Source organism: Lissotriton vulgaris, chromosome 3_1 (genome assembly GCF_964263255.1).
Source record: "Lissotriton vulgaris chromosome 3_1, aLisVul1.2, whole genome shotgun sequence".
Lineage (NCBI taxonomy): Eukaryota > Metazoa > Chordata > Amphibia > Caudata > Salamandridae > Lissotriton > Lissotriton vulgaris.
In genome coordinates, this window is record NC_141689.1 from 1,807,362,224 (window position 1) to 1,807,389,812 (window position 27,589).

General features: G+C 50.7%; 1 protein-coding gene across 8 annotated transcripts in view; it reads left to right on the forward strand.

Annotated features, from left to right (window-relative positions):
* The window catches only part of ANAPC10 (anaphase promoting complex subunit 10), a 497,529-nt gene that overhangs the window by 290,552 nt on the left and 179,388 nt on the right, over positions 1-27,589 (forward strand). For all 8 annotated transcript variants that reach the window (XM_086962250.1, XM_086962247.1, XM_086962244.1 and 5 more), the window contains 2 exons: positions 21,583-21,703; positions 24,505-24,595. In XM_086962250.1, coding sequence (XP_086818376.1) covers positions 21,589-21,703; positions 24,505-24,595 — 206 coding nt within the window. In that variant the 5' untranslated portion in view covers positions 21,583-21,588. The remainder of the gene's footprint in view (positions 1-21,582; positions 21,704-24,504; positions 24,596-27,589) is intronic.

A 27,589-nucleotide genomic window follows, 5' to 3' on the forward strand; every position in this document is an offset into this window, starting at 1 on the left:
TAGTGAGTGGGGAATGTATGCTTGTCTCTTACTGTGCGTGGTGTGTCTCTCACCCTCTATGCCCCCCCCTCTCTCTCTCTCTCTCTCTCTCTCTCTCACTTTCATGAAGAAATCTTCACAATCTGCTATTCATAACCCAAAACGGTCATGTGACCAGGCAGCCTCTTAAATATACGGCACATTTTTCAAACAAGCAGAGTGGTGCCAACTGAAGGGAGAGGATGACGGGGTCCAGATAGAGGCAGAGCCTGGTGCCGGTTGATGGGGACGCCCAACCGGCCACCGAGGCTGGTATTGCTCATATATAATGGTAAGGAGTATCACTGGAATGTGGGACTGTGAGAGCGAGGCTCTGTCGGTTCAGCACTCCCAGGAAAAGCCTCAGCACACATGGTCTGATAGTCTGGTGTACCATGTGAACCCCGATAAGCAGAGTGTGAGAGCACCAAACTGCTGAGAAGCCTATGGTGACCTTTTGCTTAGTATGTGGCCGCTAAAGGTGAGTATTTTGTTGTGTAGGAGCACCTACCTAAACAAGTGATTCAACACTTCTTGGACTGGCTGTGCCCCTACACTTATACATGTGGTGACAGCTCTGTGTGTGTGTGGCTCTCTGTGTGTGTTGCTCTCTGTGTGTGGCTCTGTGTCTGCAAATACTCTCTACTACTCTCTAATGCTCACCTATTGCCATTGTAAATGACAATACCATTTAATTATGTTTAAAAAAAATGAAAAATAATGTCATCAGCAATGCCAATAGCTCTACCTTTAATAATGCCAAGACCATTGCATTGTAAATGCTTGTTGCTCTATTGTGATTGCAGTGACAAACATAATTGTAGGTCCTGAAGAAAGCCAGGGAGAATTTTCCTTGTGGCTGAAACATGTCGACCATGGGAACAGTGATTAATTCCTAACTGTTTTGTATCTTTTTCTCACTTTCACACTGATTTTAATAGGATAACACATGAGCGATTGCTAGGATTAGCATTATTAAGGGTAGTATACCATCTCAATGGTTTATCCTTTTTAAACACTTTCTTTCACAGCTTTGTTTGCACTGCATGTTAGAGATTACCTCAAATCACCCATTTTCTAAACACAATCCCATCTGCTTTTTCCTTTTGTAAGAATCTCACAGAAGGATACAACTCTCTCTATGTTCCCTCTGATAACTAAGAGAGGTAGAAGAGGGTTGTTTGGGACCCCAGATGATGACATTGAGCACATGGTTGTGTATTGATGGGATACTTATTATCCTGAGGTGATTCTGAGTACTATCTCTTTGCCTTTCCTTTGCTCTCTTTGTTTTATTGTACACTCAACATCATAGTGAGTTGTGATAGCCTCTATATTTGTCTCTAGAGGTAGATGCTTCGCACCCTTTCATAGTCCTATGGATTCCATTTTGTTTTGTAAACACGAGTCCCCAGGTTAAAAACATAAGCAGCAATTTTCTAGAAAACATAACGACATAGGATTAGTATTCCACCTCTGTGTTTGAAGCATAGCATATGTGATAAGAGGAATACAGAATGTAAAGGTATCTTTAGTTATTGCTTGGACTTTTGCGACTCTCCAAAAATCAGCTGCGACCCACATTTTAGGAAAAACTGATCTAGATCAAATGAAAAAGAAGTTTGATAATATAGGTCTGCCTGTGTGTCAGAAGCAGGCAAGCCACCTTCAGGGATCAGAAATGGGGATATTGCAAGACAGTTAAATTTACAAGAAAAGCTTGCTTGCTAAACATAATTTCATGGCAAAGAACACAATGAAACTAAATATTCAGCATCTCCCAAGAAGTGATAAACATGGAAGTACTGGACAACTTTTGATGATTTTTTTCAAAATCACTATGATAAACATCTAAACTCTCTACTCACTCTCTACTACTCACTCTCTGCTACTCTCTACTACTACTCTACTACTCACTCTTCTACTCTCTACTACTCTACTCAACTACTCACTCTACTACTCTCTACTACTCACTCTTTACTACTCTCTACTACTCACTCTACTACTACTCACTCTCTACTACTACTTTACTACTCTACTACCCACTCTCTACTACTACTCTACTACTCTCTACTACTCACTCTCTACTACTCTCTTTATTACTCTACAACTCTCTCTCTGCTACTCTCTACTACTCACTCTACTACTCTCTGCTACTCACTCTACTACTCTCTAGTACTCTACTACTCACTCTCTACTTCTCACTCTCTACTCACTCTACTCACTCTACTATTCACTCTACTACTCTCTACTACTCACTCCTACTCACTTTACTACTACTCACTCTACTACTACTCACTCTCTACAACTCACTCTCTACCTCTCTACGCACACACAGATGCACATATATACATATAGGTATATATATATATGCATATGAATTTATATATGTGTGTGTGTGTAATATATATATATATATATATATATATATATATATATACACATCTGCATATCTAGATGAATACACATATAAATGCATGCATACATATATGCATACATTAGGTACATGAAAGTTTGAATAACACTAATAAAAGCAAAGCTAAAAAGCGACCTAATTACAAGGGGTGTTGGCGGCCGTGTTTTGCTGAGGCTCCGCGATCGGGCTAGCACTCTACCCAGACCCGAGGATCGCCGTGAGCCCCACAACGCAAAACTGCAGACCGGAATGTCCCGGCACACCGGAGCGTCGACCACTGTGCCTCTGCCGGCGCTGGAAGGGGCGAATTTACTTCGTGAATGCTTCCACCGGAGCTGCGCGCCGAGACCCAAGATGGCGGCCACGGCCCGGTGACACTGCTCTCCACGGGACCCCCTAAGCACAGCGGTGAGGTGACTGCCAGTGGATTGCCCAGATCAGGCGGCGAGACCAGCGGGAGTTGAGCGCTGCTGTGCCCCGCTGCTGCGACACCCCTCCGGCTACAGGAGCCGTCCCGACACTCTGAGGGCTCACCCCTGCTGCGTCCTGGTTCCTGGTGGCCGCACCGAGCAGTCCGCGGAGCTTGCCGTCATCGCTGCACCCATCGCTGGAGGTAGGCACGGGGCAGAGACCCACTGCATGACTGGGGAGCCCTCCGCTGCCATCCGACGCCTGCTCCCCAGAGGTGCCTGTCCTCAACATGGCGCCCATGCTCCCGGCTGCACTTCTGGAGCCCCTGATCGCCGCGCGCCACCCACACGCTCCTGCTACCTGCTCCCGGGAGGTTTGGACTGGCCTTTTTTCCCTGCCAAACGATCGCTACAGCCACCTGGCCCCGCCGAAGCGTCCAGAGGCTTGCCCCTCTCCCCCCACCCCCGTTGCAGGGACCACCAGGTCGGGACTGCCGACACCCATGACGAGGACAGCCAGTGGGGAGACCCCGCATTCTACGCCCCTGCTTCTCCCTTCAAGTGTGAGCACATCACCTCTCGGGAGCCCAGGACCTGGCGGGCTAGCCCTTGGCCACCCTGCAGCTGTTGTGGCCACGCATTCTCCCCTAACTATGGTCTGCTCGAGTGACCTCTCCTCGAGGGGCCCGCCTCTCCCTGCCCTCACTGACTCACAGCGCCCCGCCTGCTGTCGGCATGGGGAAACCTAAGGGCACACAGGTGACCGCCGTCCCTGAAACGGCCCCCGAGAACATGCCACACACCCGGACCTGGTCGCAAACCCACGTGCCACAAACGGACCCCACCTTATCGGCGAAACTGGACCAGGTGCTGGCGGCCATAGAGATGTCCCGACTATCAATGGAGGAACGTTTGGGCACCCTCTCGACGGACATCAGCCTGGTCCACGACGACCACCGCAAACTGGCGGACAGAGTGAAGGAGGGGGTGAAGATTTTGACCGACCTGCAACCCGCCGTGAAGGCGCAAGGGACAGATCTGCAGGGGGTCCTGCGTCGCGTGGCGGCCCTTGAAGAGCGCACAGTCGATTTGGAGGGGCGGTCGAGACGCTGCAATATACGTGTCCTGGGCCTTCCGGAGGGAATTGAGAACTCAGACCCCCTGAACTATATGGAGTCATGGACCAGGTCTTTCACCCTCGAGGCGGAACGCTCGGCGTTCTTCTCCATTGAACGAGCTCACAGGGTCCCCGCCCGGAAACCAAGACCAGGCTTCCCTCCAAGACCTATGTTAGCCAAGTTCCTACATTTCCGTGACCGTGACGCGGTGCTTCGCGCAGCCCGGGCAGCGGGGCCCTTGCAGGTGGAGGACCAGCAGATCATGTTGTTCCCGGACTATGCTCGAGAGGTTCAGCAGCAGAGGTCCGCATTTCTCGAGGTCAAAAGACGCCTCTGTGCAAACCATGTCCAGTAGTCCTTGCTGTTCCCAGCCCACCTCAAGGTCTTACACAAGGGTATGGCCATCTTCTTTGTTGCTGCCGAGGAGGCGCGAGATTGGGCTGAGCTCCACTGCCCATTACTACCCAAGGCGGGAGTCCAGCGAAACCAGAACAGTCACTCGCGGAGATCCAGGAGTCGTGGCCTGAAGCGCCACCAGGCGGGCCCCTCCAAGAGCCAAGGATCCTCCCCCTCGAGATCACCTGATTTAACGCAGATCATGCGAGAGTGACGGGATGCTCTGAGAGCGGTGGTTGAACTGCACTCGTCACCCCTAGCACCAGACCTGAAACGCCAACCACACCTCTTCACTCTGGAGAAAGACCATGACAGTGATGGCACGATGTCGGGAATAGGTCTGGCCTCTTCCCTCCTGGTCATCACGCAAACGATGGACGCTATCCTGGATGGACGACCAGGCACCTCTGAGTAATATGTGACTGGATTGTATCCTCTTTATGAACACCTTACTTACCGAATGCGCTCTGAATCTGCTTAAGCGCTCTACCTATGTAGGCTCACACGCAACATACATCACTCCTGCAAAAGCCCGATCAGCGCCCAGCCTCGCATACACACGCGCTGCCACCCCAGCAGTTTCTTGTTGTATTCTTCCCCTAGCGGGACACTAGTTTGGATATACCGCCCCCAGTGATGTATCCCCTGCATTGGGACTGTTTCCCACCCCCTGTTACAACAGTTTTCCCTCCTGTCAGTTCCTGTCCCTTCCCCTCTGCAGCAAGGTGTGCACGGCATGTACACGATATACAACCTCACATTCCCCCGGGTCTCCTGGGTGCTCTCAGTTGTTTGCACGGACTCTGACTGACGGCAGTTCCACGATCGGACGTTAATGTCCTCACACTCAATGTACGGGGCCTCCACACTTCTAGTAAGCGCTATTCTATTTACTCATACATCAAGCGCAAGACGGCTGGAATTGCTCTCCTACAGGAGACGCATATTAACGGCACCGAATTGGGCAGGCTGCAGGCTAAATGGCGCTGGACGTTCTGTGCCACGACATACTTGGCTTTTGCACGCGGCGCCTTAATCTGGGTTAGGCCAGGTACCCCCTTCCTGGAACTCAAGCGGGTGGTGGACAGGGAGGGCAGGTAGGCTCTACTGGAGGGGCTCTTAGACGGCCAGGGGATCCTCTTAGGCAGCATATACGCCCCTAATACTGAGCAGGACAAGTTCTGGGATCACCTTACGGGAGTCTTGGCCCAATTCACTGCTATTACCTGGGTCTTGGGAGGTGATTACAACTGCACGCTTGACCCTTCCCTGGACCGATTGCACCCTCCCCCTCCGCGCTCCCCGGCCCCCGACAATCAGAGTTGTTCCGAGCTTGGGCCACGCACTTGGCGCTCACCGATGCTTGGCGACACTTACATCCTCATGCCCGTCTTTATTCGTTCCACTCTATCCCTCGCAACCTCCGGGTCCGCCTTGACAGGTTTCTATGCTCAGCGCAGATCCTCCCTACGATCGTCTCTGCGGACTACCTGGGACGGGTCCTCTCAGATCATGACGCTCACATACGGCGGCTCACCTGGCGTCCCCCACACCCACTTGTCCCTACCTGGCCACCTCCTAGGGAATGTCTGACTGATCAGGTGTTCCGAGACTCGCACACACGCAGCATACAGGACTACTTCACACACACCACGAACACAGCTTCTTCGGCATTGATAGAGTGGGATGCGTTCAAGGTGGTGGCACGGGGGAGTGCATTAAACAAATCACAGGGGTCCGACGCACGTTGGAACAGGCACTTACAACCACGGAACAGCGCCTAGCCAATCAATCAATCAATCTAGGCATTTATAGAGCGCACTACTTACCCGGAGGGTCTCAAGGCGCTTGGGGGGGGGGGGGGGTGGGGTCAGGCGAAGGTCGTGAGGGAGGGTGTTCCAGGTCTTGGCGGCCAGGTAGGAGAAGGACCTTCCTCCTGTTGTCTCTCTTCGGATGCGGGGGACGGCGGCGAGGGCGTGGTTGGTCGATCGGAGGTGGCGTTTGGGAGCGTAGAAGTTGAGGCGGTTGTTGAGGTAGCTCGGGCCTTGGTCGTGCAGGGCTTTGTGTGCGTGGGTGAGGAGACGGAAGGTGATTCTCTTGTTGACGGGGAGCCAGTGCAGGTCTCTCAGATGTCCGGAGATGTGGCTGCTCCGGGGGATGTCGAGGATGAGTCTGGCTGAGGCGTTCTGGATCCGCTGGAGTCTCTTCTGGAGCTTGGCGGTGATTCCGGCGTAGAGGGCGTTGCCGTAGTCCAGTCGGCTGGTGACGAGGGCCTGGGTGACCGTCTTCCTGATCTCGGTGAGGATCCACCAGAAGATCTTCCGTAGCATGCGCAGGATGTTGAAGCACGACGAGGAGACGGCGTTGACTTGTCTGGTCATGGAGAGGGAGGAGTCCAGGATGAAGCCCAGGTTGCGTGCGTGGTCTGTCGGTTTGGGTGCGGTGCCCAGGGCGGGGGGCCACCAGGAGTCGTCCCAGGCGGAGGGCGAGGAGCCCAGGATGAGGACTTCCGTCTTGTCTGAGTTCAGTTTCAGGCGGCTGGTCGTCATCCACTCGGCTACGTCTTTCATCCCTTCGTGGAGGTTGGTTCTGGCGGCGGCGGGGTCGTTGGTCAGGGAGAGTATCAGCTGGGTGTCGTCGGCGTAGGAGATGATGTTGAGGTTGTGTTGGCGTGCGATGGCCGCAAGGGGGCTCATGTAGACGTTGAAGAGGGTGGGGCTGAGCGAGGAGCCCTGAGGAACGCCGCAGATGACTTCCGTGGCTGCAGATCTGAACGGTGGTAGGCAGACTCTCTGTGTCCTTCCAGCGAGGAAGGAGATGATCCACTCCAGTGCCTTCTCCTGGATTCCGGTGTTGCTGAGGCGCTGCACTAGGGTGCGGTGGCAGACAGTGTCGAACGCCGCGGAGAGGTCTAGGAGGATGAGGGCCGCTGTTTCACCGTTGTCCAGCAGGGCTCGGATGTCATCGGTGGCAGCGATGAGGGCGGTCTCGGTGCTGTGGTTGGCTCGGAAGCCAGACTGTGAGGGGTCGAGGGATCCATTCGTCTCGAGGAAGGCGGCCAGCTGCTTGTTGACGGTCTTCTCGATGACTTTGGCTGGGAATGGGAGGAGCGAGATGGGGCGGTAATTCTTGAGTTCGGTGGGGTCCGCTGTTGGTTTCTTTAGTAGAGCGCTGAGTTCGGCGTGCTTCCAGCTCTCAGGGAAGGTGGCGGTGTCGAAGGAGGAGTTGATGATGTCCCGCAGGTGGGGTGCGATGACAGCGTCGGCCTTGTTGAAGATGTGGTGGGGGCACGGGTCGGTCGGGGATCCGGAGTGGATAGAGTTCATCGTGCGAATGTTGTCTTCTGTGCTGATCTGGGTCCAGGCGCTGAGGGTGGTGGTGGGGGGCGTTGGTGCGGTCGTTGGGAGCGTTGTTTGTGGGCTGAAGCTGTTGTGTATGTCCGCGATCTTGTTGTGGAAGTAGGAGGCGAGGGAGTTGCAGAGGTCTTGCGACGGGGTGATGTCGTTGTTTCCGGCGTTGGGGTTGGAGAGCTAAAAGTTCCTTGCAGTTGTGTGCGTTGTTGTCCAGCCGGTCCTTGAATGATGTTTTCTTGGTGGTGCGGATCAGTTGATGGTGCTTCCGGGTGGCGAGCTTGAGGGTGGTCCATGTTGTCCGGTGTTGGCTCCCTTCTCCAGGCTTTCTCGAGGGCTCGGCAGTTCTTCTTGGAGCTCTTGAGTTCGTCGGTGAACCATGGGGCCTTCTTGCTGCCGTGTCTGCTAGGCGGGGTCCTCAGTGGGGCGAGAACGTCTGCGCAGTTGCTGATCCACTTTGTGAGGTTGTCGGCGGCCTGGCTGGGGTTCGCTGAGCTGGCGGGAGGGTGCTGGCTCAGGGAAGCGGCGAGCTGGTCTGCTGTGATCTTGTTCCAGTTTCTTCGAGCAACCTGTTGCTGTTGGTGGTGGATCGTGGATCTTCTGAAAGTGAAGTGGACGCAGCTGTGGTCCGTCCAGTGGAGTCCGGTGGCGTGGCTGAAGACGATGTCCTTGCTGGATGAGAAGACAGCGTCGAGTGTGTGTCCGGCGAGGTGGGTGTGGGTGGTCACCAGCTGCTTGAGTCCGAGGTTGGCGAGGTTGTCAAGCAGGGTGGTGGTGTTGCGATCGTTGTTGTTCTCCAGGTGGAAGTTGATGTCCCCCAGGAGGATGTAGTCGGCGGATGGGAGGGCGTGCGGGCTGATGAAGTCGGCGATGTCTTCGCTGAATTGTGTGCGTGGTCCCGGGGGTCGGTAGATGAGGGTGCCTCTGAGGGTGGTTCTGGGGTCCGTGTGGATCTGGAAGTGCAGGTGTTCGGGGGTTGTCAGGGTGTCGTCGGTGTTGGTCGTGATGCGGATGGTGTCCCTGTAGATGATGGCGATGCCTCCTCCCGTCAGGTTGCCTCGATCTCTTCGGGTGATCTTGTAGCCCTCTGGTATGGCGATGGCGATGTCGGGCGCTGAGGAGTCGTTCATCCAGGTTTCCGTGAGGAAGGCGACGTCAGGATCTGTGGTGTCGAGGAGGTTCCAGAGTTCGATGATGTGTCTGTGGACGGAGCGGGTGTTGAGTAGGATGCACTTGAGGTGGTTGCTGCTGGTGATCGGCTTGGCGGGTGCTGGTGCGGGGCAGGTCCGGATGCAGGAGAACTTGCAGGCGTGACAGCTGAAGGGTCCGTGGGTTCGTCTCGGGGTGGCTCGGTAGCATCCCGGGATTCGGCCGGTGTTGAGTGCGCTGAGGGTGGCGGCGTCGTACGTCCGGCGTGTGGGCTGGGGTCCTCGGGGGCCAGGGGTCCTGGCACTGGGCGCGGTCCAGGCGCGGACGGGCGCAGACGGGCTTACCTTTGGCGCACCTTCGGCGCTCAGTCGGCGCTCCTGCTGCGCGCGTCCGCTGCGCGGTCGCTCAGGGGGCGTCATAAGAAGGGGGACGGGAGGGCGGGTCTGCTGGGCTAGGCGAGCGGCTAGGCCAATGGGCCGGTGGTGGGCGGGGCCGTAGGGGGCCAGCGGCGGGAAAAAGTGGCGAGCGGCGGGAAAAAGTGGCGAGCGGCCGGCTCAGCTGTGGCTGGGCCGCTCGGGGTGCTGGGGGGCGACGGAGTCGGCAGGCAGGATCAGCAGGCGAGCAGGTGAGGGGGCAAAGGGGTGACCCGGCCTCGAGAGCCACACTCACTAAACAAGCTGATCCCTCAGAGGAGCACGCTGCGCTCACAGCTGAAGCAAAGTCAGCCTACCAGGCAGCCTGCGCTGATCTCCGGAAATATAATTTCAGGGTCTATGCCTCCAGAGTCGTTAGAGACAGGGACAAAACGGGTGCGATGCTCGCATGGCTGGCGCGACAAGACACCGAAACCAGACCGATCACTGACATCGTCAACCCGGAAGGTGAGCTTGTGCGCTACCAGGCGGAGATCCTTCTGGCGTTCCAGTGCTATTACGCCGTAGTGTACGGCGCCCCGATCTCGCTTTCTCCGTCGTCTGTCACCCATTTCCTCGATCCGCTGTCACTACCCACGATCTCGGATGACGACAAACTCGCACTCGGCGCCAAAATAGTGCCTTCAGAAATCACTCAGGCTCTACGGGCCCTGTCTCGCAATAAAGCCCCAGGTCTCGACGGCTTCCCGCTAGAATACTATTCGACGTTCTCCCCTCTAGTGGTCCCACGCCTGGCACAGGTGTTCGCGACGGCCCTCGATCAGGGAGTGTTACCCCGCTCACTACGGGAATCTGTAATCGTGACCTTTTTAAAACCACACCGGGACCCACATCTTATGGGCTTGTATCGCACCATCACACTACTGTCTGCAGACTGTAAACTCCTCGGGAAGGTATTGGCTGACAGAAACGCCCAGATCATATGCCCGCTGGTCCACCCGGACCAGTGCGGCTTTGTCCAAGGGGGGAACACCTCACAGAACATCCGCCGCGTCTTCCATGTTCAGGACCAGACACGGGACAGGTATCCTCGCTCCGCCTGTCTCATCCTGGACCTGGAGAAGGCGTTTGACACTCTCACATGGCCATACCTCTTCTCGGTCCTACGCCGCCTCAACATCCACCATGTACTCATGGCTTACATACGTCTCCTATATACAGACCTGTCTACACGGGTCCGGATTGGGAGACACATCTCGGCGGCGTTCGAGGTCCGGCGAAGCACGAGGCAGGGGTGTCGCCTCTCCTCTTCACCCTTGCAGTCGAACCACTAGCGATCAGGTTACGCCAGGGGGGGTCTGAACTGGGGCATACCACTCGCGGGAGTCACGCACTCCGTCTCTATGTACGCGGATGACCTCCTCATCAATGTCCAGGATATTACGGCTGACCTCACCCCCATATGGACGGCACTTACTGAATTCGCGGACGCCTCGGGCCTCCGAGTGAATTGGGACAAATCCACGGTATACCCCTTCCACCCGGACCTACCACCCCGCGATACCTGGCTGGGGACGCAAAGGATCTCATGATCCACGGAAGCTCCCCGATACCTAGGGGTTCGACTTTACCATTCTCCCGCTGACATCTTCGGGGGCAATTACTGCAGGGCGCTCGCGAGCCTTCGACCGACGGTTGCTTTCTGGACCAGACTCCCACTGGCCCCGATAGGACGAATTGCCCTAGCTAAAATGATAATGCTTCCCCGGCTCCTGTATCATTCTACCAACTTGCCGGTGGTCCCACCCAGGTCCTTCTGCCAGGACCTCGATTCCCTCCTAGGTGCCCTAATTTGGGGATCGGGCCGGCACAGGGTAGCCATGAAAACCCTTCAGCTTCCCACCACCCAGGGAGGCCTCGGAGCCCCATCCTTTGAGTCCTACTTTCTAGCGGCCCAGCTCCAATGGTTGTCGTACTGGACAGCGGACCGACATACACAAGAGGCCAGTACCTCAACGGGTAGGAGTACGACGCCGGAGCTCACCCGTCTTCTTCTCCGGGCACTAAACCGCGGCGCACATATCCTCTACAAGTCACGGTGGCGCGTCAATGTATGCTCCGGGTCCACCGGATGTCTCCCGGGACAACCCCATATTCCCCGTTGCTCCCGTTGGTCAGCTGGCCCAGGTTAGATTCCTACTTCCCAGCCCCCATGCTCGCTGAGTGGTCACAGTGCGGTATTACGGACATGGAGTCGCTCCTTGAGGAGGGTCGGATTAAATCATTCGATCGACTAATCGCCGAATTCGATCTCCCCCCTCCACCCCCCCCCCCCCCCCACCCCCCCCGGTCAATTCCTCCGATATCGCCACCTCCTCGAAAGTTTCCGTCCTTACCACAACCTCCAGGCCGGCGAACCAGACACGCATCCAGTTATACACTCAATCCTGCGCATGGGTGTAGGACGCTATTTTGTAACTTGGTTATACAAGGCGATACGAGAACTCTTGTGTACTCCCCTAGTGTCCCTGCGCACCACATGGAAGAGGACATCGGGCGCCCATTACACGACTCTGAATGGATAAAGGCGCTTGAAGCCCCAAAACGTACATCTAGGAACGCCCGTTTTAAAAACATCCAATATTACACAGGGCGTATCTGACGCCGGCGCGGCTGCATATATTTTAACCCACTACACAATTCCTCTGCCCCAGATGTCACTCCCCAGATGCAGATTTCCGTCACATGTTCTGGAGCTGCCCGGACCACCACCCCCTTTGGCAGACGGTGCACAACACACTGAAAGACCTCACGGGCCTCACAACCCTAGCCACCTGGGAATCCAGCGCGTTGGGCATTTTCCACATTCCGAAACAGCTCCCGGCACACAGGCGTTTTGTATCCCTAGTGTTACTGCTAGCCAAAAGATGTATAGCTATGCACTGGCGATCATTAGAGGGCCCCCCTACAGCAGCATGGACAGGGGCAGTTTGTAAATGGGCAGCGGCGGAAGAAGACGCCCTGTGGGAGGAGGAGGCTAAAGGTGCCCGTAAACACCCCTTCTCTATGGAATGGGCCATGCTACTGCATCTTTTCCGACAGTTAACGCGCAATGATGACCTGGCCACACCCACACCTACAACTGCACCCACCCCGACCGATCCCCCCCACCTCCTCGAGCCTGCAGCCCCTGACCAACGACTAGTGCCATACTTTGGCGATTCACAGTCCCACACTAATACCTAGCTTCGAGGGCGACTGGCCCGATGCCCAATCGGACATGACACTCCCGCCCTTTGGCAGCTCTGCCACACTGTCCACGCGAGTCATTGACCCCTCTAACGCCCGACCCTCATCTCTTCTTGATATGCCCGTGCAAACGCCCAGATGCTCCCTCCCCGAGTTCTATCCCCCCAGTTACTTGGCAACACCGCTGTACGGACTCTGCAGACCCAATCCAATGATCCCCATGATGGTGACTCACATGCTTGCGCTTGTTTTCCTTTCTCCTTGAATTTTATCCTGCGTTTTCTAGCTTATGTGATTACTTACATTGTCTGTACTGTTCAGATAACGAAATGCCAATAAAAACAAGTTTTTAAAAAAAAGCTACCTAATTACAAACAGAATTGCTTTAACTTAAACGAGGGCGAGACCTATTGCATTTTCAATGCTTGATTCAAACTGTGTCGCTATCTCCATAAGCATGGTCTCTCTTACTGTCTCTGACCATTTTTGTCTCTCTCCGCTCCTCGTCATATTCTCCCTTCACTGTCCATCTCCCCGTTGTCTATCTGCCTCTCCTCTCTGTTAGTGTCTCTCTGTATGTCTGCCCTTCTTCCTTTAGCCTTACCTGCCTCCCGTTCTCTTCACTACAACACCCTTGCTGTCTCAGTGGCCACAGCTGTCTGACTTTGTTTCATATGTCCCTGTCAGCTTGCGTGCCTCACCCTGTCCATGCCACTGCCCAGGTAATTCACACCTTCCAGAATAAACGAAGTTGTGTGTTTCTATTCACCCCCTGCAATGGCACATATTGTACGTGTCTCCGTCCGAACCCTTAGTCCTCCACCGTCTTTGTGCGCTGCCTATCTCCTTGCGTGGTATATTTCCGTCTTCGTGCGCTCCATCCATCCTCCCTCCGGCTGTACCACACAATGCAATCCTATGCATCCGGCCCTTCTCCAGGTAGGTGTCTCTCTCCTTGTGTCTGTCTCTCCTACGAAAATCACAGCATGTCAGAAGATTTTATTTTAAAGGAGGTGAAGAAGTGATTGAAGCAAATTCCTGGCAAAATATTGATATTCCTGTGATTCTGATGGCAGAGGATTGCAGATTATGATCCATATGTTATTTCTCTGCCAAGGAAAGGAATGAAAGCCTTACGACAACATATCTGATGTTGTGTAAGACTGATATTGTCAATATTTGCTACTGAATATACAATGGTTTTATTTATTTTCAATGTAATGTATGTATTTTATTAAATATTAAATTGTGACTAATTTCTTTGCTATGTTCTCTTCCAATGGGAGCTCTCAATGAAGAGTCAACGTGCTCCTGTTTCTAAAGGTTGACACAATGCAACATGTCCATGAAGTTTAGCAAAAGATGCAAAACATAGCCTGTGGCTTGGTGCGCACACTAACACAACCACAGGTGGAAGGGCGTGCCGTAATATATGCATTCCATGCTTACTTTGGCAATACTGATTAGGCGAACAGCCCACACTGCATAGAAAGGCACATCTATGGTCACAAGATGACTATGGCAAGCAAGCGCCATTCTTCCTAGCACTACACAGAGGCGCACTTATGCAACACATGTTAGGTATCTACAGACCTACAACAACATTAGAAGGGAAGGAACCCACCTCTCAGCACCGGGCAGAGAGGTGCGTTTACTGTGTCAGCACGCGTTTTATATTCATATTCGCAGAGAAAAAAGTTGCACAAGCTTTGAAATGAACCATGCAAACTGTGATCCTGCGCATGAGCGTGAGGTCAGAGCAGGGGCAAAAAAAGAAACAACATTATCTGTGCCTGTTATCTTGGCCTTTGACCTACAGGTGTGTACACATAAAATTGAGAAGTGGGTCACTACCAAAAGCGCCTTCTGTTGGATAACTCCCACCCCTCTTGTGGCGCTATCCCTAGCTGGGGTGAAACTGGGAGGACAGACTCACCCACCTCGACTGATAACCTTACACCAACAGGCGTATTCAACCCTCTTCCGCCACACGCTTACTCCCCTCCCCCACCTGCAGCAAGTCCCTCCATACCCAGGGTGTTTTTTTTGCTTTTATCCATGTACTTGTCAAAATGTTTTATTGCCTGTATAGCGCCGAGTGCAAGGACGCGGTATACACAAAACGAAAGGCAGACAACCACAAGCAAAAAGCAACTCCAGAAAATTCTTTCTACAAATTTTCCCTGGACAATGGGCTTTTGTGGACCATCTCCATTCATACTGGAACCAAATCACATCTGGCTTCCAGTCACACTGCCTTTGACATACTACTGCGCCATTTGTCCCCATGGGACAGCCATGCAGTGTGACCCTGCATTCGGCACACCACACGGCCCGCACGGAGCGCTTTCCTGCTGCTGGCAGGGTGCTAACGGCATGGAAGGCACTTTACTGTCATGAAAATAACATTGGCAGGTTACTCCCACGTCCGCTCACTCCCCAAAAAATAAGCACGAGGCTGAAAGCACGCATTAGGGGTCATTTTTGGGAGAATGACAAAATGTACAGCTAGTCAGTTCCCCGAGAGCTCAATACACAGTCATTTAAAGAACATTTACAAAGACAAGCCAGTGTGGGCAGTGAAGGGGGGGCCGAAAGCGAGGAGAGGCTCCCTGAGCGGACGTGTGCTCCGAGGGAGGGGGGAAGGGGGGGAGGGACGGAGGGACAGGATGCTGAAGCGAGGAGACCTCAGTGTGCAGGGTAGTGCCTGCAGACTTTCTTATCTTTAGGGGGGGGGGGGGCATCTGTTTCTAATTAGCATGGTCGCACTAAGGCCATGCTAATTAGAACCAAATGCCCCACCCCTAAAGATAAGAAAGTGCTTCACAACAGCTGTGAAGCAGACGAGCCAGTCGGGATGGGCCGGACGAAAGGGAGAAAGGGCAGTGGCCAAAAAGCATAATTTTCAATGGGAAGCCATCGTTTAGCATAAACACTGACGCGACCCAATGAAAATGATGGGCGGGGCTTCAAGTCCTGTTCTGAAATCTGCTCTCTCAGAATATCTCTTGCCCAGCGAGCAGTGCTTTGTGCTGCAATGCCAGGCAAGACTTAAAAAGGCTGTGGACCTTGTGGGAAGCCAAAGCCAGGAGGGTAGTATGGTTGTTGCCAGAATCCATATTGTGGCACTTGTGGATGCATCATGGATTGACAGATGTTCTGTTGTTGTCTGCCGTATTGGCCTCCAGTGCTTTCGTCGCTACTGCTGTTGCTTGCGCTTCTCTCTTCTCCAGAGCTAAAGGTCCAATTTTGTGGAGTTGGTCTGTAACGTTGTTGTTTCTTGCCTGTCTGTGGTTGTGGTGGTCTTTCATAATATTCATCTAGGATATACGGGTAAACTGTTTCCCGGCTGAATTTCTGGATATCTTTTTTCAGTTTAGGGATTTTCGATTGAGTTAGGTACTCTTGGTATTCCATTTGGTCTTTATTGATTTCTTCTAATTTCTTTTTGAACATGTACTGATGCTTTAAGCCGGCTCTCACTTTGCTGTATCTCGATCAATAGAGCGTTGGCCAGTTGTCTGGCTGTATTAGACCAGTTTCAGGGCAACACCCCTCATCAGCCAGATCTCTTGACTGGGAGCGAATGTATGATTTATTCAGCATTCCGTCCATCATTTGTTAGCATAACACTTTTCACCCTTAGTGGGATGGGTATGCTCAGACGTGGGTCCTTTGCTTGCTCTGCCTCCAGATTTAAGCTAGCCTGGTGGATGAAGGGTAAAACCCAGAAACCGGTCCCAGGATGCTTCTTTCCGGTCCAGGGAGAACCTGGCTTGACAGTTCGGTCTGAACTGTTCCCATGAGGCACAGGGTCAAGACTGATTTGCATATGGCAGGGTCTTCACTGGAGTGGCATGGTGAGAAAAAGAATGATGGATTTAACCCAGATCTCTTGACTGGTGGTGAATGTATGATTTATTCAGCATTCCGTCCATCAATTGTTTGTGTAGCATTTTACGATAATATGAAGCACAGCAGACACACCTTCCCGAATAAAGACAAACTTACTCAGAGGTTCAGAGTATCCAGATCAGGTTAATGAGAGCATCACTGTTACAGATTGCAAAGTTCTCTCTTAGTGTGCACAAACAGCTTTATATACATGTAAAGGACACACGTAAGCCCTCCCCACCCTCCTTATATAGCTGTCTCTATTTTCAGGCTGTGTGGTTCAGACTGAAACCCTCATTATGATTTGCAGCAAATCTGCAAAGGTTGCAAACTATGTTCTAAAAGTCTAGTCTTTTTATGTTCTTTTCGTGTCTCAGGGATGCTGCTGGTCGCAAAGTGGACGTGTTGTAGCAGACTCTCGTCCAGTTTATTGCCCTCAGTTGAGGGTGAGAGCATTTACAACCTAACTCGGCTTCCATCCACTCTAACCTAAATAGTTCTAGAAAGCAAGTATTCTCCAACTTGGGGGCACCATATATAAACAAGGGTGTCTACCAGTGTTATTATCCAACGCCTTGATGCGAGTATCACTCCAGCCACCCCATCTCATATGACCTCCGTTACCAAATCTGTTACTCATGCTGGCACAACTATTCATAATGCAGTATTCACTTATTCTCTCTCCCTCTCCCCCGCTCTCTTCCTTCTCCCGTCACTCCGCACACACTGTGCTGCTGTACTCATGACGTTCTTGTTCCACAATCAAGTTGTCCACTGTTAGAATATTATGACCTTTCTTTTCCAATGTTCGATTGTCCTGAACCACAATTCTTTCGCCATTGCATTGAGATCTTTAAACTCTGGTCTGTCCACTGGAATCTGCTCTATAAGATATGCTCAAACTTCCAGTAACTGTCGTTGGCGCAGGAGCTGTCCCAGGCAATGTTCGTTAGTCCTGTCAATACCAGAACTCCCAGGTGTCCGTGAACAAGTACGACTTTCCATTGGAGATCAGTTGCTCTATGGCAAGGAAGAGGAGCACATATTGCACTTTCATTGCTCTAAGCTTTTGTTTTACCTCAAAGATGGACCTTCTCATTATTTACCTCTTTGTGTATAATCTAGGAAGATACAGAATGTCAGTCTTCAAACGTCAGATCTCCTTGGCATCTGACATGTTGGACAACAAAATCTCTAGGCCTGATTCTGAGTTTGGCGGTCATGGAACGGGCTGCCATGACAGCGGCCCGCTCCAAGCCCGCCAAACCCGTAGTCCGCCTGCCCGCCGTATTCTGACTGGAATACAGGTCAGGAGGTCCTGTAGGGGCGTTCCCACTGTGGTGCCTTAGAATGGCACCGCTGTGGAAGCACCGAAGCCTGTTCCTGCATGGGCCGAAATGCACAATGTTGTGAATTTAATTCTGTGCAGGAACAGGAGGTGCATACAGACGGGGGGCACACCGTGTGCACCCACATGCCCAGAGGTATCAGGGGTCCCTGTAGGGCCACCTTAATTTCCTCACTGCCACACTTTTCATGGTAGGCTCACCACAATCAAAACTGTGGTGAGAAAACTGGTAATACTTGGCGGTGCCGCAGGGCACCTCCAGCATATTGCGGCCTCAGACTGCTGCAAGACCGCTGAGGGATCAGTGATCCCTGGCAGTAGCAGCGGTCTCATGGCGGTCCGACCGCCAAAGTCCTAATGCGGCAGTAGGACCGCCAGTGCGGCAGTATCAGCATCACCACTCCTTGATTTGGCCGTCCATCGGATGGCCAAACTCATAATTAGGCCCTCTGTCTTTACAGTTAAAAATCCTCTCAATTAGTGCTCTTGCCTGTAAACTGGGGTAATACATCTGTTCCAAGGCCCTGTGGTCCCTTTCGACCACAAATACCATTAATAGTCTGCTATGGTGTAAGGTTACCCTGATCCATTTTTCAATGGATTGCTCTGGTACATTTCCCTAGACCTGCTCTGGGAAGCCTATTAATCTCCAGTATTGCGGCAAGATCCCCTCCAAATATTCAAGTCTATTTTCCAAGGAGTGATTCCATTCTGACGGCATGCAGGCTACTTTTTTCACACCTGTCACATGTCTCCTGTCTCCAACATGTTCACTTTCTTTTCTTTGGTCAACCTTCTCTCACTTACTTTTGACCTAAATTGCAAGGGTATACATTTTATTTTCCAGTGCGTGCCGAGACCCCTCTGTCGCATCAAATGTGTGTGCTTCAGTGAACTGGAGTCAGCAGCTCCATGACCTCCTATTCTCTTGCCTCCTCCACCAAGGTGGTGTCCTTCAGTGTATTGGTCCAATTTATAATATACGCACTGGGGATCGCGGAGATCAGATTATCCGGTTACGTACTGATCCCAATTTTGACTGAATTCACATTTAAGTACATCCGGTATGGTGGAATGCTAAGGGCTGAAAGCTAGTATCTTACTTCCAGGTATATCCCTTCAGAGCTCTTAGGTTGGTGTGTGAGGTGATAAAGTAATGTATTTGGAAGGAGTCCTTTTTAGGACAAGAACCCTCACTCACCCAAGGGTGACATGCTTCATCATTGGGTCCCCTCCTCACACCCGGACTGCGAGGTCTGTGGTGTGGGCTACGACTACCAAAATGGGAGGAGCAGAGGTGTTTTCAGATGAGCAATGGATATAGAGTCAGTGACGGACAGGGTGCATTTTAGAGATTGTGATGAGTTGTGTGGGATATTACTACTTCCTAGGGGCCAATATGTTTTTATTAAGTAGGTCCAGAGGAGTAGGTTAAAAAAGAGGACTAGGGTTTTATAACAAATTCAACACCCTTGGTGGTCATGATCAACATGTTTCTGTCTAATTACGGATCCCTCGCGGGGTTCCAGGGCATTAATCAGGACCTTCAGTAGTTACAATCATTCTGTTAAATCTGCTCTCAAACAAAATTTCAAAAATAAAACTTTATACTGGCCCGTCAAGGATCCAGAAAGACAAGAATGTGGCCCGAATATGTGAAAGGGTCCACCGTCGTGCTCCTCAAGGAATCAGTCGCATCCACCCTCGACCCACTTGACACATCCGGGAGCGCTCCACTGTCATTGGATGCCTCCGTCTACCCAGTGTTTTGGCGAGGGTCCAATTTTTGTCTGTTGCAAAGAACTCAATGGTCTTTCCTGTCCCATGATAGCCGTATTAAATTGTGTCACTTGAAAAAATCAATACTTATAAGCCGTGTCACCAATTCAATTAATGGGAATGGAAGGATATTCTTGGCTCTGTAATGTTCTCAATCTCCATGTGGGTCAGGTGCCCTAGGGGTCTCACACAGTTCATAAATGCACTTTTATGTTTCTCGGAAGGCTGTACTGTCAATTGAATACAATGGCAATAGCAGAAGAAAGCTGAGGGGAAAGGGGTGACCCCCACCAGCATTTTCCCTTTCTCAGTCTATGCAGTACTTACAGCTAATTTCCTCTCACATGGTGAGTCGTAGCTAGTTTAAGGTTGGTGTCCTTGCCCATAGGGAGGCTGGGGAGGGGGGGGGCACCACCCTCACCTTAAGTCAGATCCACAGTTGGTCTAAGTGCTGTGCAAGACGAAATCTCCATGAGGACTAGTCCCTCCTGCTGCGCGCAGCCAGCTCCCCACTGGCTGCGGCACCTCTCTCCTCACCACTGCAGACTCAGGCATTCTCTCACAGGATACTCACTGCCTCCATAGGGCCAGGCAACCCGTGCTCCACAGCTGACAGCCTAAGTCAGTGGCTCAGCTGAGCTCCAGTTATCTTGTCTCTTACGGCATCATGCAGGGTTCAAGGCCACAACTGCCATTTTTTCCACAACATCGAGCTGCACCCCACTCACGGCCATCCCAACCCTCCGTCGTCAGTGCCACCAGAACAAGTTCAGTTGCTGCTCCTCCATGTCACGGGTCAGGGATAGCCACTAAGTACATTTGTCACCCGAACTGTGTCCATGATTGTGTAAGGTTCTGATGAGGTTCTGGGGGCTCCGGCTTACAGCATGTTATCGGCCATCTTGCTTGGCCAAGAACACCCCCCAATAGAATTTTATATTAAAAGGGTCTGCACTAAAAGGGATATCTCAGATTTGTACAAAATTTATAAAATACTTGGGCCCTGATTTAGATCTCGACGGACGGGTTACTCTGTCAAACGGGTGACTGATATTTCGCCCGCCGAAATTTAAATCCCGTAGGATATAATGGGATTTATATTTCAGCAGACAGGATATCCATCAACTTTGTATCAGAGTGACCCATCCGGCAAAATGTAAATCAGCCTCTTGATTCCAGATGAAGAGTAGTGGTTTCCCCTTATATGGCCCCTTGGCAAGCCAACCTTGGACGATACATCTCACAAAAGTCCTGGCACAAATAAGGTTGCAGGCAGCAAAGACTTAGGGTGTGCAAAAACATTAGGAGAATAGCTACAAAATTGTAATGCTATTAGTACCTTATGCCCTTCAGAATGCAGGTTGTGTGTGGTTCATTGGTTTTATGTTGGAAGATCGGAAGAGGGAGAGACACAATGGCACACACTGTGGCATTTTAATAAAGTACAAGTATTTTGAAAGAGCCTATAGATCAAATCCAATTAATTATTTCCTTGGACTTAACCATGAACCTTCTAATGCTACTCTTAGGGAACTCGGTGAGGATCTTGAATATCCTTTGACTAACCACGCAGGAAAACTGCTCACCCATTTGCTGCTAACAGCTCGTCGTACAATAGCACACACCAAACTCTCAACCCTGAGCATGTGGTGGTCTAAGGTATGGAGTGGGGAACTACGTTCCCTTCCATATTTTAACTAAAACTACAAGAAAACAGAGAGATGTTTATCACTCTACATGTGTCGGGATTGTGTCAGCCCAACCCTTCTATGCCATCTGGGGATGGAGACGATGACATGAATCGTATACAGAATGTGCATTTATAAAGTTGTACAGGGCTGTAGCTGAAAGGGATGTTCCTGGGACCAATGTGTGAGAATTCAAACAGCTACAACTGTACATATGACGATCTGCAACTTTGTGTCACATTCGATCTGTTATGTATTTTGTTTTATACTGCTATAATGGGGTTTGCAATGCTGAGATACTGCTTACTCTGTATCATGTTTCAAAACCAATAAATAAAATATGGAAAATATCACAAGTACTGACATCATGTTTTGTTTTACCTTTCTTTCTAGTGAGACATGACAACACCCAGTAAAACTCCACCCGGTGCTGACCCCAAGCAATTAGAAAGAACTGGTACTGTTCGGGAAATAGGGTCACAGGCTGTTTGGTCCTTGTCATCCTGCAAACCAGGTAACTTGCAATCGAAGTTAAGAGTTAGTGATCTTTCTCCCACTTATATGCAATTAAACAGAAAATCTGAGTTCGGGTAAAATATGGTGTGACAAAACTGGTACCTTTCCCCTTCCCAATTCCAGTCCAACAGCACTGCTAAAGAACCTCGGGGCACAGTTTAGCTAATCTTGTACACCACACAGGGTGTTTTTTCCCAGGCTCTGGGAGGCAGTTCTTTTTTTTTTTTTGAGAAACTAGAGGTAACTGCACAATCAAAATAGTGCAATGCTTAAAGGTGCTGTCAAGAACACCCTTGAGAACTAGAGTGCTATTGACACTGCTCCTATAGGCTCCAAGGTATTTAATCTCCAGGTACTGTGCCGCCCGGAGCAAGTGTAGTCCTACTATGAAGCCCGAAGAACTGGAATTGGAAAGTGGAATAGCATCATTCAGTGGTGTGCAGGACAGGATGGAGACCCTTTGAAAGAAACATATTTCAGACGTTCTCCTTTTCGCTCTGTCTCTAGCCCACTAATGTCATGTGGTGGCCACCGTCAAAAGATAAATTGCATTGCATTCTGTCAACATTGATCTGCCTTCCTAATCAGTCCTCTTTATTCACATCCCTGATTCTAATCAAGTTCATGAGGGGGACTTGCCCCATGTTTCCACGTGCACCATTTGTCATGCCTCAATGGGTTTAGAACTTTGTTGTGACATTTTTGACAGGGAGGCCGTTATGGGTGTCATCACAGTTGTCAGCTCTGTTTACTTACATTTAAGATTGTTTTTCTTGTGGCCATTACCTCAGTAAGATGTGCAAGCGCAGTATGTCCATGTGCTGTTCATATGCTTCTATCCCGACAAACGTATCCTGAGGACAAAAGAGGCTTTTGTTCCTAATCTGTTTACTCCTTTTTGTATGAGCAGACTGTTAAACTCTCTACCTTTTACCTTCTAACTCCTTCTTTTACGGAGGAGGAAGCAATGTCATCAACTTGACACAAACAGTGGAGGGTTACTATATTTACAGCACAAAGGGGAATCCGGTTTGATGACCAACTCCTTGTGAGGTATGTATGCTGCAGAAAGGGCAAGGTAGTCCAGAAGATATCATCGTATTGGGACATTACCTGCATAAAAATGTGCATTGCATTTGCCAAGAAGAACGTCTTGAGGAAATACATGTTCACTCCATCAGAGCAAAGTCTTCCACGTCAGCGCTGACCAGTGGCAGAAATTTGTCATGTGGCGAGTTGGGCATCTTTTCAAACCTTCACTAAGCATTTTTGCTTGGATTCAGAAGTGAGAAGGAGTGGCTATTTTCCATGTTCTGTGCTCCAGCATGTCAGGTGAGCAATCTGTAGGTAGGGTTCTCGTGAATACTATTATCTACATGCAAATTCGTTACCAAATTTGCCCTCCTCCCATTCTGAAGGATAAGGTACCATTATACAGGTTTCCATCCTCATTGTTACACTTCACTGTCACTATTGACCTGATCCTTCCTCCTCTCTGCCTCTAAGGACACTGAAAAAAATGGACTGCAAACTGATGTTAGTTTGCTGCAATGGGTGCTAAACGGCGCCTGTGATGTCACTTCCTGCACTGTTTCTGACATTGGCAACAAACCAGCACCCACTGCCTGAGTAGTAGAGCTATGAAAAGATTCTGGATCCATTCTGGAGTCTAGGGATATTTAACAGTAGCAGCTGTGTTATTGAGCTTTTATATCTCCTTTACTTTTCTTGCTGAAGCTGCACAGTATTTGCAAAAGGCAATTGATTTTTGCTGATGCTATGGCAAAGCCAATAGACTTTGCCAATGCTTGTTTTATTAATCATTTGGCCCCGCATAAGTGATTTCCTGTTTTTGCTAAGGCTTTAAATAAGTAATTGCAATATCTAGAATGGTTTTCCCCCTTGACCGTCACCTACCCAGCCGGACATCGGGCAGTGTTCCTCCTCGTCTCCCCGCTTTTATTCCTTCCTCCCGTTGTTTGTTTACTGTACCTACTACGCTATTGTAACTGATGTAATTTGTAACTTAATCTTCCTCCGCTATAGCGCTCTGTTACCTACGGATCTAGCCAGCGCTTTATAATCCTTTTGATGTACCTTATAATGCAACGTTCCCCTGGTTATGCGCTTTGATACCTCCGGGTCTAGATAGCGCCATATAACCTTCACATATCATATAAACAAAAGATTGGCTTTTCCTGAACACTGAGACCTGAGCAACCTGGCTGATGACCAGTGGAGCTGCTTGACAGCTAATGATGAGTCTGGCCCTAGTTTTCCTCCTTGACCGTCACCTACCCAGACGGACATTGGGCATTGTTCCTCCTCGTCTCCCCGCTATTACTACTTCCTCCCCTCCCTCCTTCGAATTACTGTAACATTGTTTATGTGTACTGTTCATTACTATGCTTTTGTATCTGATGTAACTTGTAACGCAACAATCCTAAATGTAAAGCGCTCTGATACCCTCTTGGGTCAAGTTCGCGCTATATAAAACTTTATAAATAAATAAACATATATATAGACTTTTTAGTTGCATCTGTGTCTCAAAATCAATGTGTTGATAACGTAATGATTAGTGATTTGCAGCCATCATTTCCAGTGTGCTACAGGTTTCCAAAGTATAGCACCGCCCTATTAGTGCTGTAAATTAAATATCTGAAATGTGTGTTTATAAGCCTAATATGCCGTGCAATAAAAGCGAGCTCTAGAATATGAAAAAGTAAATAAAACCAATGTTCCATATTTAGGTGCAGTTGGATGTGGATTCTACAATTACTCTAACATTTTTGTCCCTAGGATTTGGTGTGGACCAATTGCGAGATGATAATCTAGAAACCTATTGGCAGTCAGATGGGTCTCAACCACATCTAGTGAACATTCAATTCAGGTATTTATTTCTATTCTTACTTAATTGAAAATTGTCATAAACATTTCTGTAATCGCTGCATAATTGTGTAATTTTTTTTCTTTGGTCCTACTTAGTTTTTTCTTCTCGTGTAGACATTTGTTGTCCGTGACTCGAAAAAATGTGCAGTTGTTGGTGTATTTTCTACCCTTATTTGAAGTTGAACATATTTCTTGAGCCATGAGTGAAAATAAGGTATGAGACATTATCACGCCAGACAATATAAGCTGAGAATGTATCAAACCGCTCTCAAAAATGAATTTGTAATTTTAGCCAACCTTTTCCAAATTCAGTAAACATTTGACGTTTCCTTTTTTTTCTTTTCATTCCATGCTTTCCCAATTAGTTACAATGCCCGTTGTGTTTTTTAGGTCTCGTGACCTACAATGCGCGCAAGCGCATTGAGGGAACGAGAATTCAAGTGGCGAAAATCATCGTTAAACCAAGGGCTTTCAGCCCCGCGGTTTTCATGCAGTTCACGTGAATCACGTGATTAAACATGCACGCGCATCGGCAGCATTTCTCCTGCAGGCTCGCAAAAGGCTCTCCTCCCTCCCCACATCAAAGTCATCAGTCACCCTCCCACAGGCTTCCCCAGCGCTGCCCCGCCCCCTGCTTCACTGCCAGGCCATCTGTTCCCTGCCTTCTCTTCTCTCTGATCTCCCCTCAGGCGCCCCTCCCAGCACTGCCTTGTTTTCCTTGAACCCCTGGCTCAATTGAGCAGCTCTGCTCATACTGGGGAGCTTGTTTGTTTTGTTTCGTGTTTCTATTTATTTTGTGCTTTCCCGTCCAGTTGCGTGCCCCCACCTCCCTCGCCCATTCTCCTGTTGCTCCACCATGCCTTCCAGTCCCTTTTTCTCTTTTTTTTAAAACTTCCTTCAAAATAGATATGATGTATGCTTCCCTTCTTCGCCATTTAGAGTTCATTCTAACTACCAAATCATGGACAATTTCTACACATTGATTGATCGCGCAGCGGTGGGTTTACAGCAGCAGTATCATGTTGGCGCTATGTCCCCGTGTCTTTTGCAGCTCGCCATGGCCCCCGCTGGGGCGCATTCAGTTCCTGTACATCGCACGCCTCCGAACGCCCCAGCTCGGTGATTCTGAGTGCATCTGCCCAGCTATAAGCTGTGCAGGGACAGCGCGTGCCTCGGGGGCATGGCAGATGTCTGCATGTCTCTGCCATTTGCTCTTTCTGCCCGTGAGTCCATGGTAACACCTAGTACTTCCCATTGTCCCTTTGTGCCTTTTAGAGCAGCTCGGCCTTCTATCTATAATCCACGTGATTCTGACTCAGATGGAGCTTCAGGCTAACTGGTTCCTGTGATTTATATAATTTCCACTTGTGTTCAGTTGATGTTTATAAAGTCTTGAGAGATGGAGTGTGGCAGCTTGCTTTCTTGTCTCCTCCACTGCCTTGAAGTTGTTTGCCTGGTGTGATTTATCTGCAGGTTGAGTTCCGGAGCAGGACACACACACATCCAAGCATATTGCACTCACTTGGTTATTGGCCAGCACAAAGTGCCTGAGAGCTCGGCCCGCTTGTTAGAAGGCATTGTCGGACTGGGAAAGATTACGGCCCCGGACATCAAAATAAATGCGCCCCCCATGTGTAATTAGATAGATAAAAAAAACGGCCCATATTTCGAACTTGTTGCAGGTTTGAACTCATAACGACACGCAGTACACATGATTTTTCAGGGTATAGAAGACTGCATGGATTTGAGCTTTCTACAGGCTGTTATTGTTTTAACATCAGGGAAGTCAACAATAACCAGCATTGGCATAGACAATAGGTCTCGCTTGTTATATTTAATTAGCAGCAGCAGCATTTCTCCTGCGCCAGGCCACATCAAAGGCTCTGTGCCACTTTCACCCACACAGCAACACTTACAGACACTCAACACCACTCACACCCACGCAAGCCCACTATCATCCACGCAACACCACACACACCCACGCAACGCCACTCACCCAAGCACCACCACTCACACACGCAACACAACTCACCCACGCAACCACACAACGCCACTCATCCACGCAACGCCACTCATCCACGCAACACCACTCATCCACGCAACGCCACTCATCCACGCAACGCCACTCATCCACGCAACGCCACTCACACATGCAACGCCACTCACACACGCAACGCAACTCATCCACGCAACCCCACTCATCCACGCAACCCCACTCATCCACGCAACCCCACTCATCCACGCAACGCGACTCACCCACGCAACGCGACTCACCCACGCAACGCCACTCACCCACGCAACGCCACTCACCCACGCAACGCCACTCGCCCACGCAACGCCACTCACCCACGCAACGCCACTCACCCACGCAACGCCACTCACCCACGCAACGCCACTCACCCACGCAACACCACTCACCCACGCAACACCACTCACCCACACAACACCACTCACACATGTAACGCCACTCACCCACGCAACGCCACTCACTCACGTAGTGCCACTTTCACCACACAGCACCACTTTCAGACACGCAACGCCACTCACACCCACGCAAGCCCACTATCACCCACGCAATGCCACACTCACCCAAGCAACGCCACTCACCAAAGCAACACCACTCACACACGCAACACAACTCACCCACGCAACCCCACTCATCCACTCAACGCCACTCATCCACGCAACGCCACTCATCCACGCAACGCCACTCATCCACGCAACGCCACTCATCCACGCAACGCCACTCACACATGCAACACCACTCACACATGCAACGCCACTCACACACGCAACGCCACTCACACACGCAACGCCACTCACACACGCAACGCCACTCACACACGCAACACCACTCACCCAAGCAACGCCACTCACCCACGCAACGCCACTCACCCACGCAACGCCACTCACCCACGCAACGCCACTCACCCACGCAACGCCACTCACCCACGCAACGCCACTCGCACAGGCAACGCCACTCACACATTCTCCT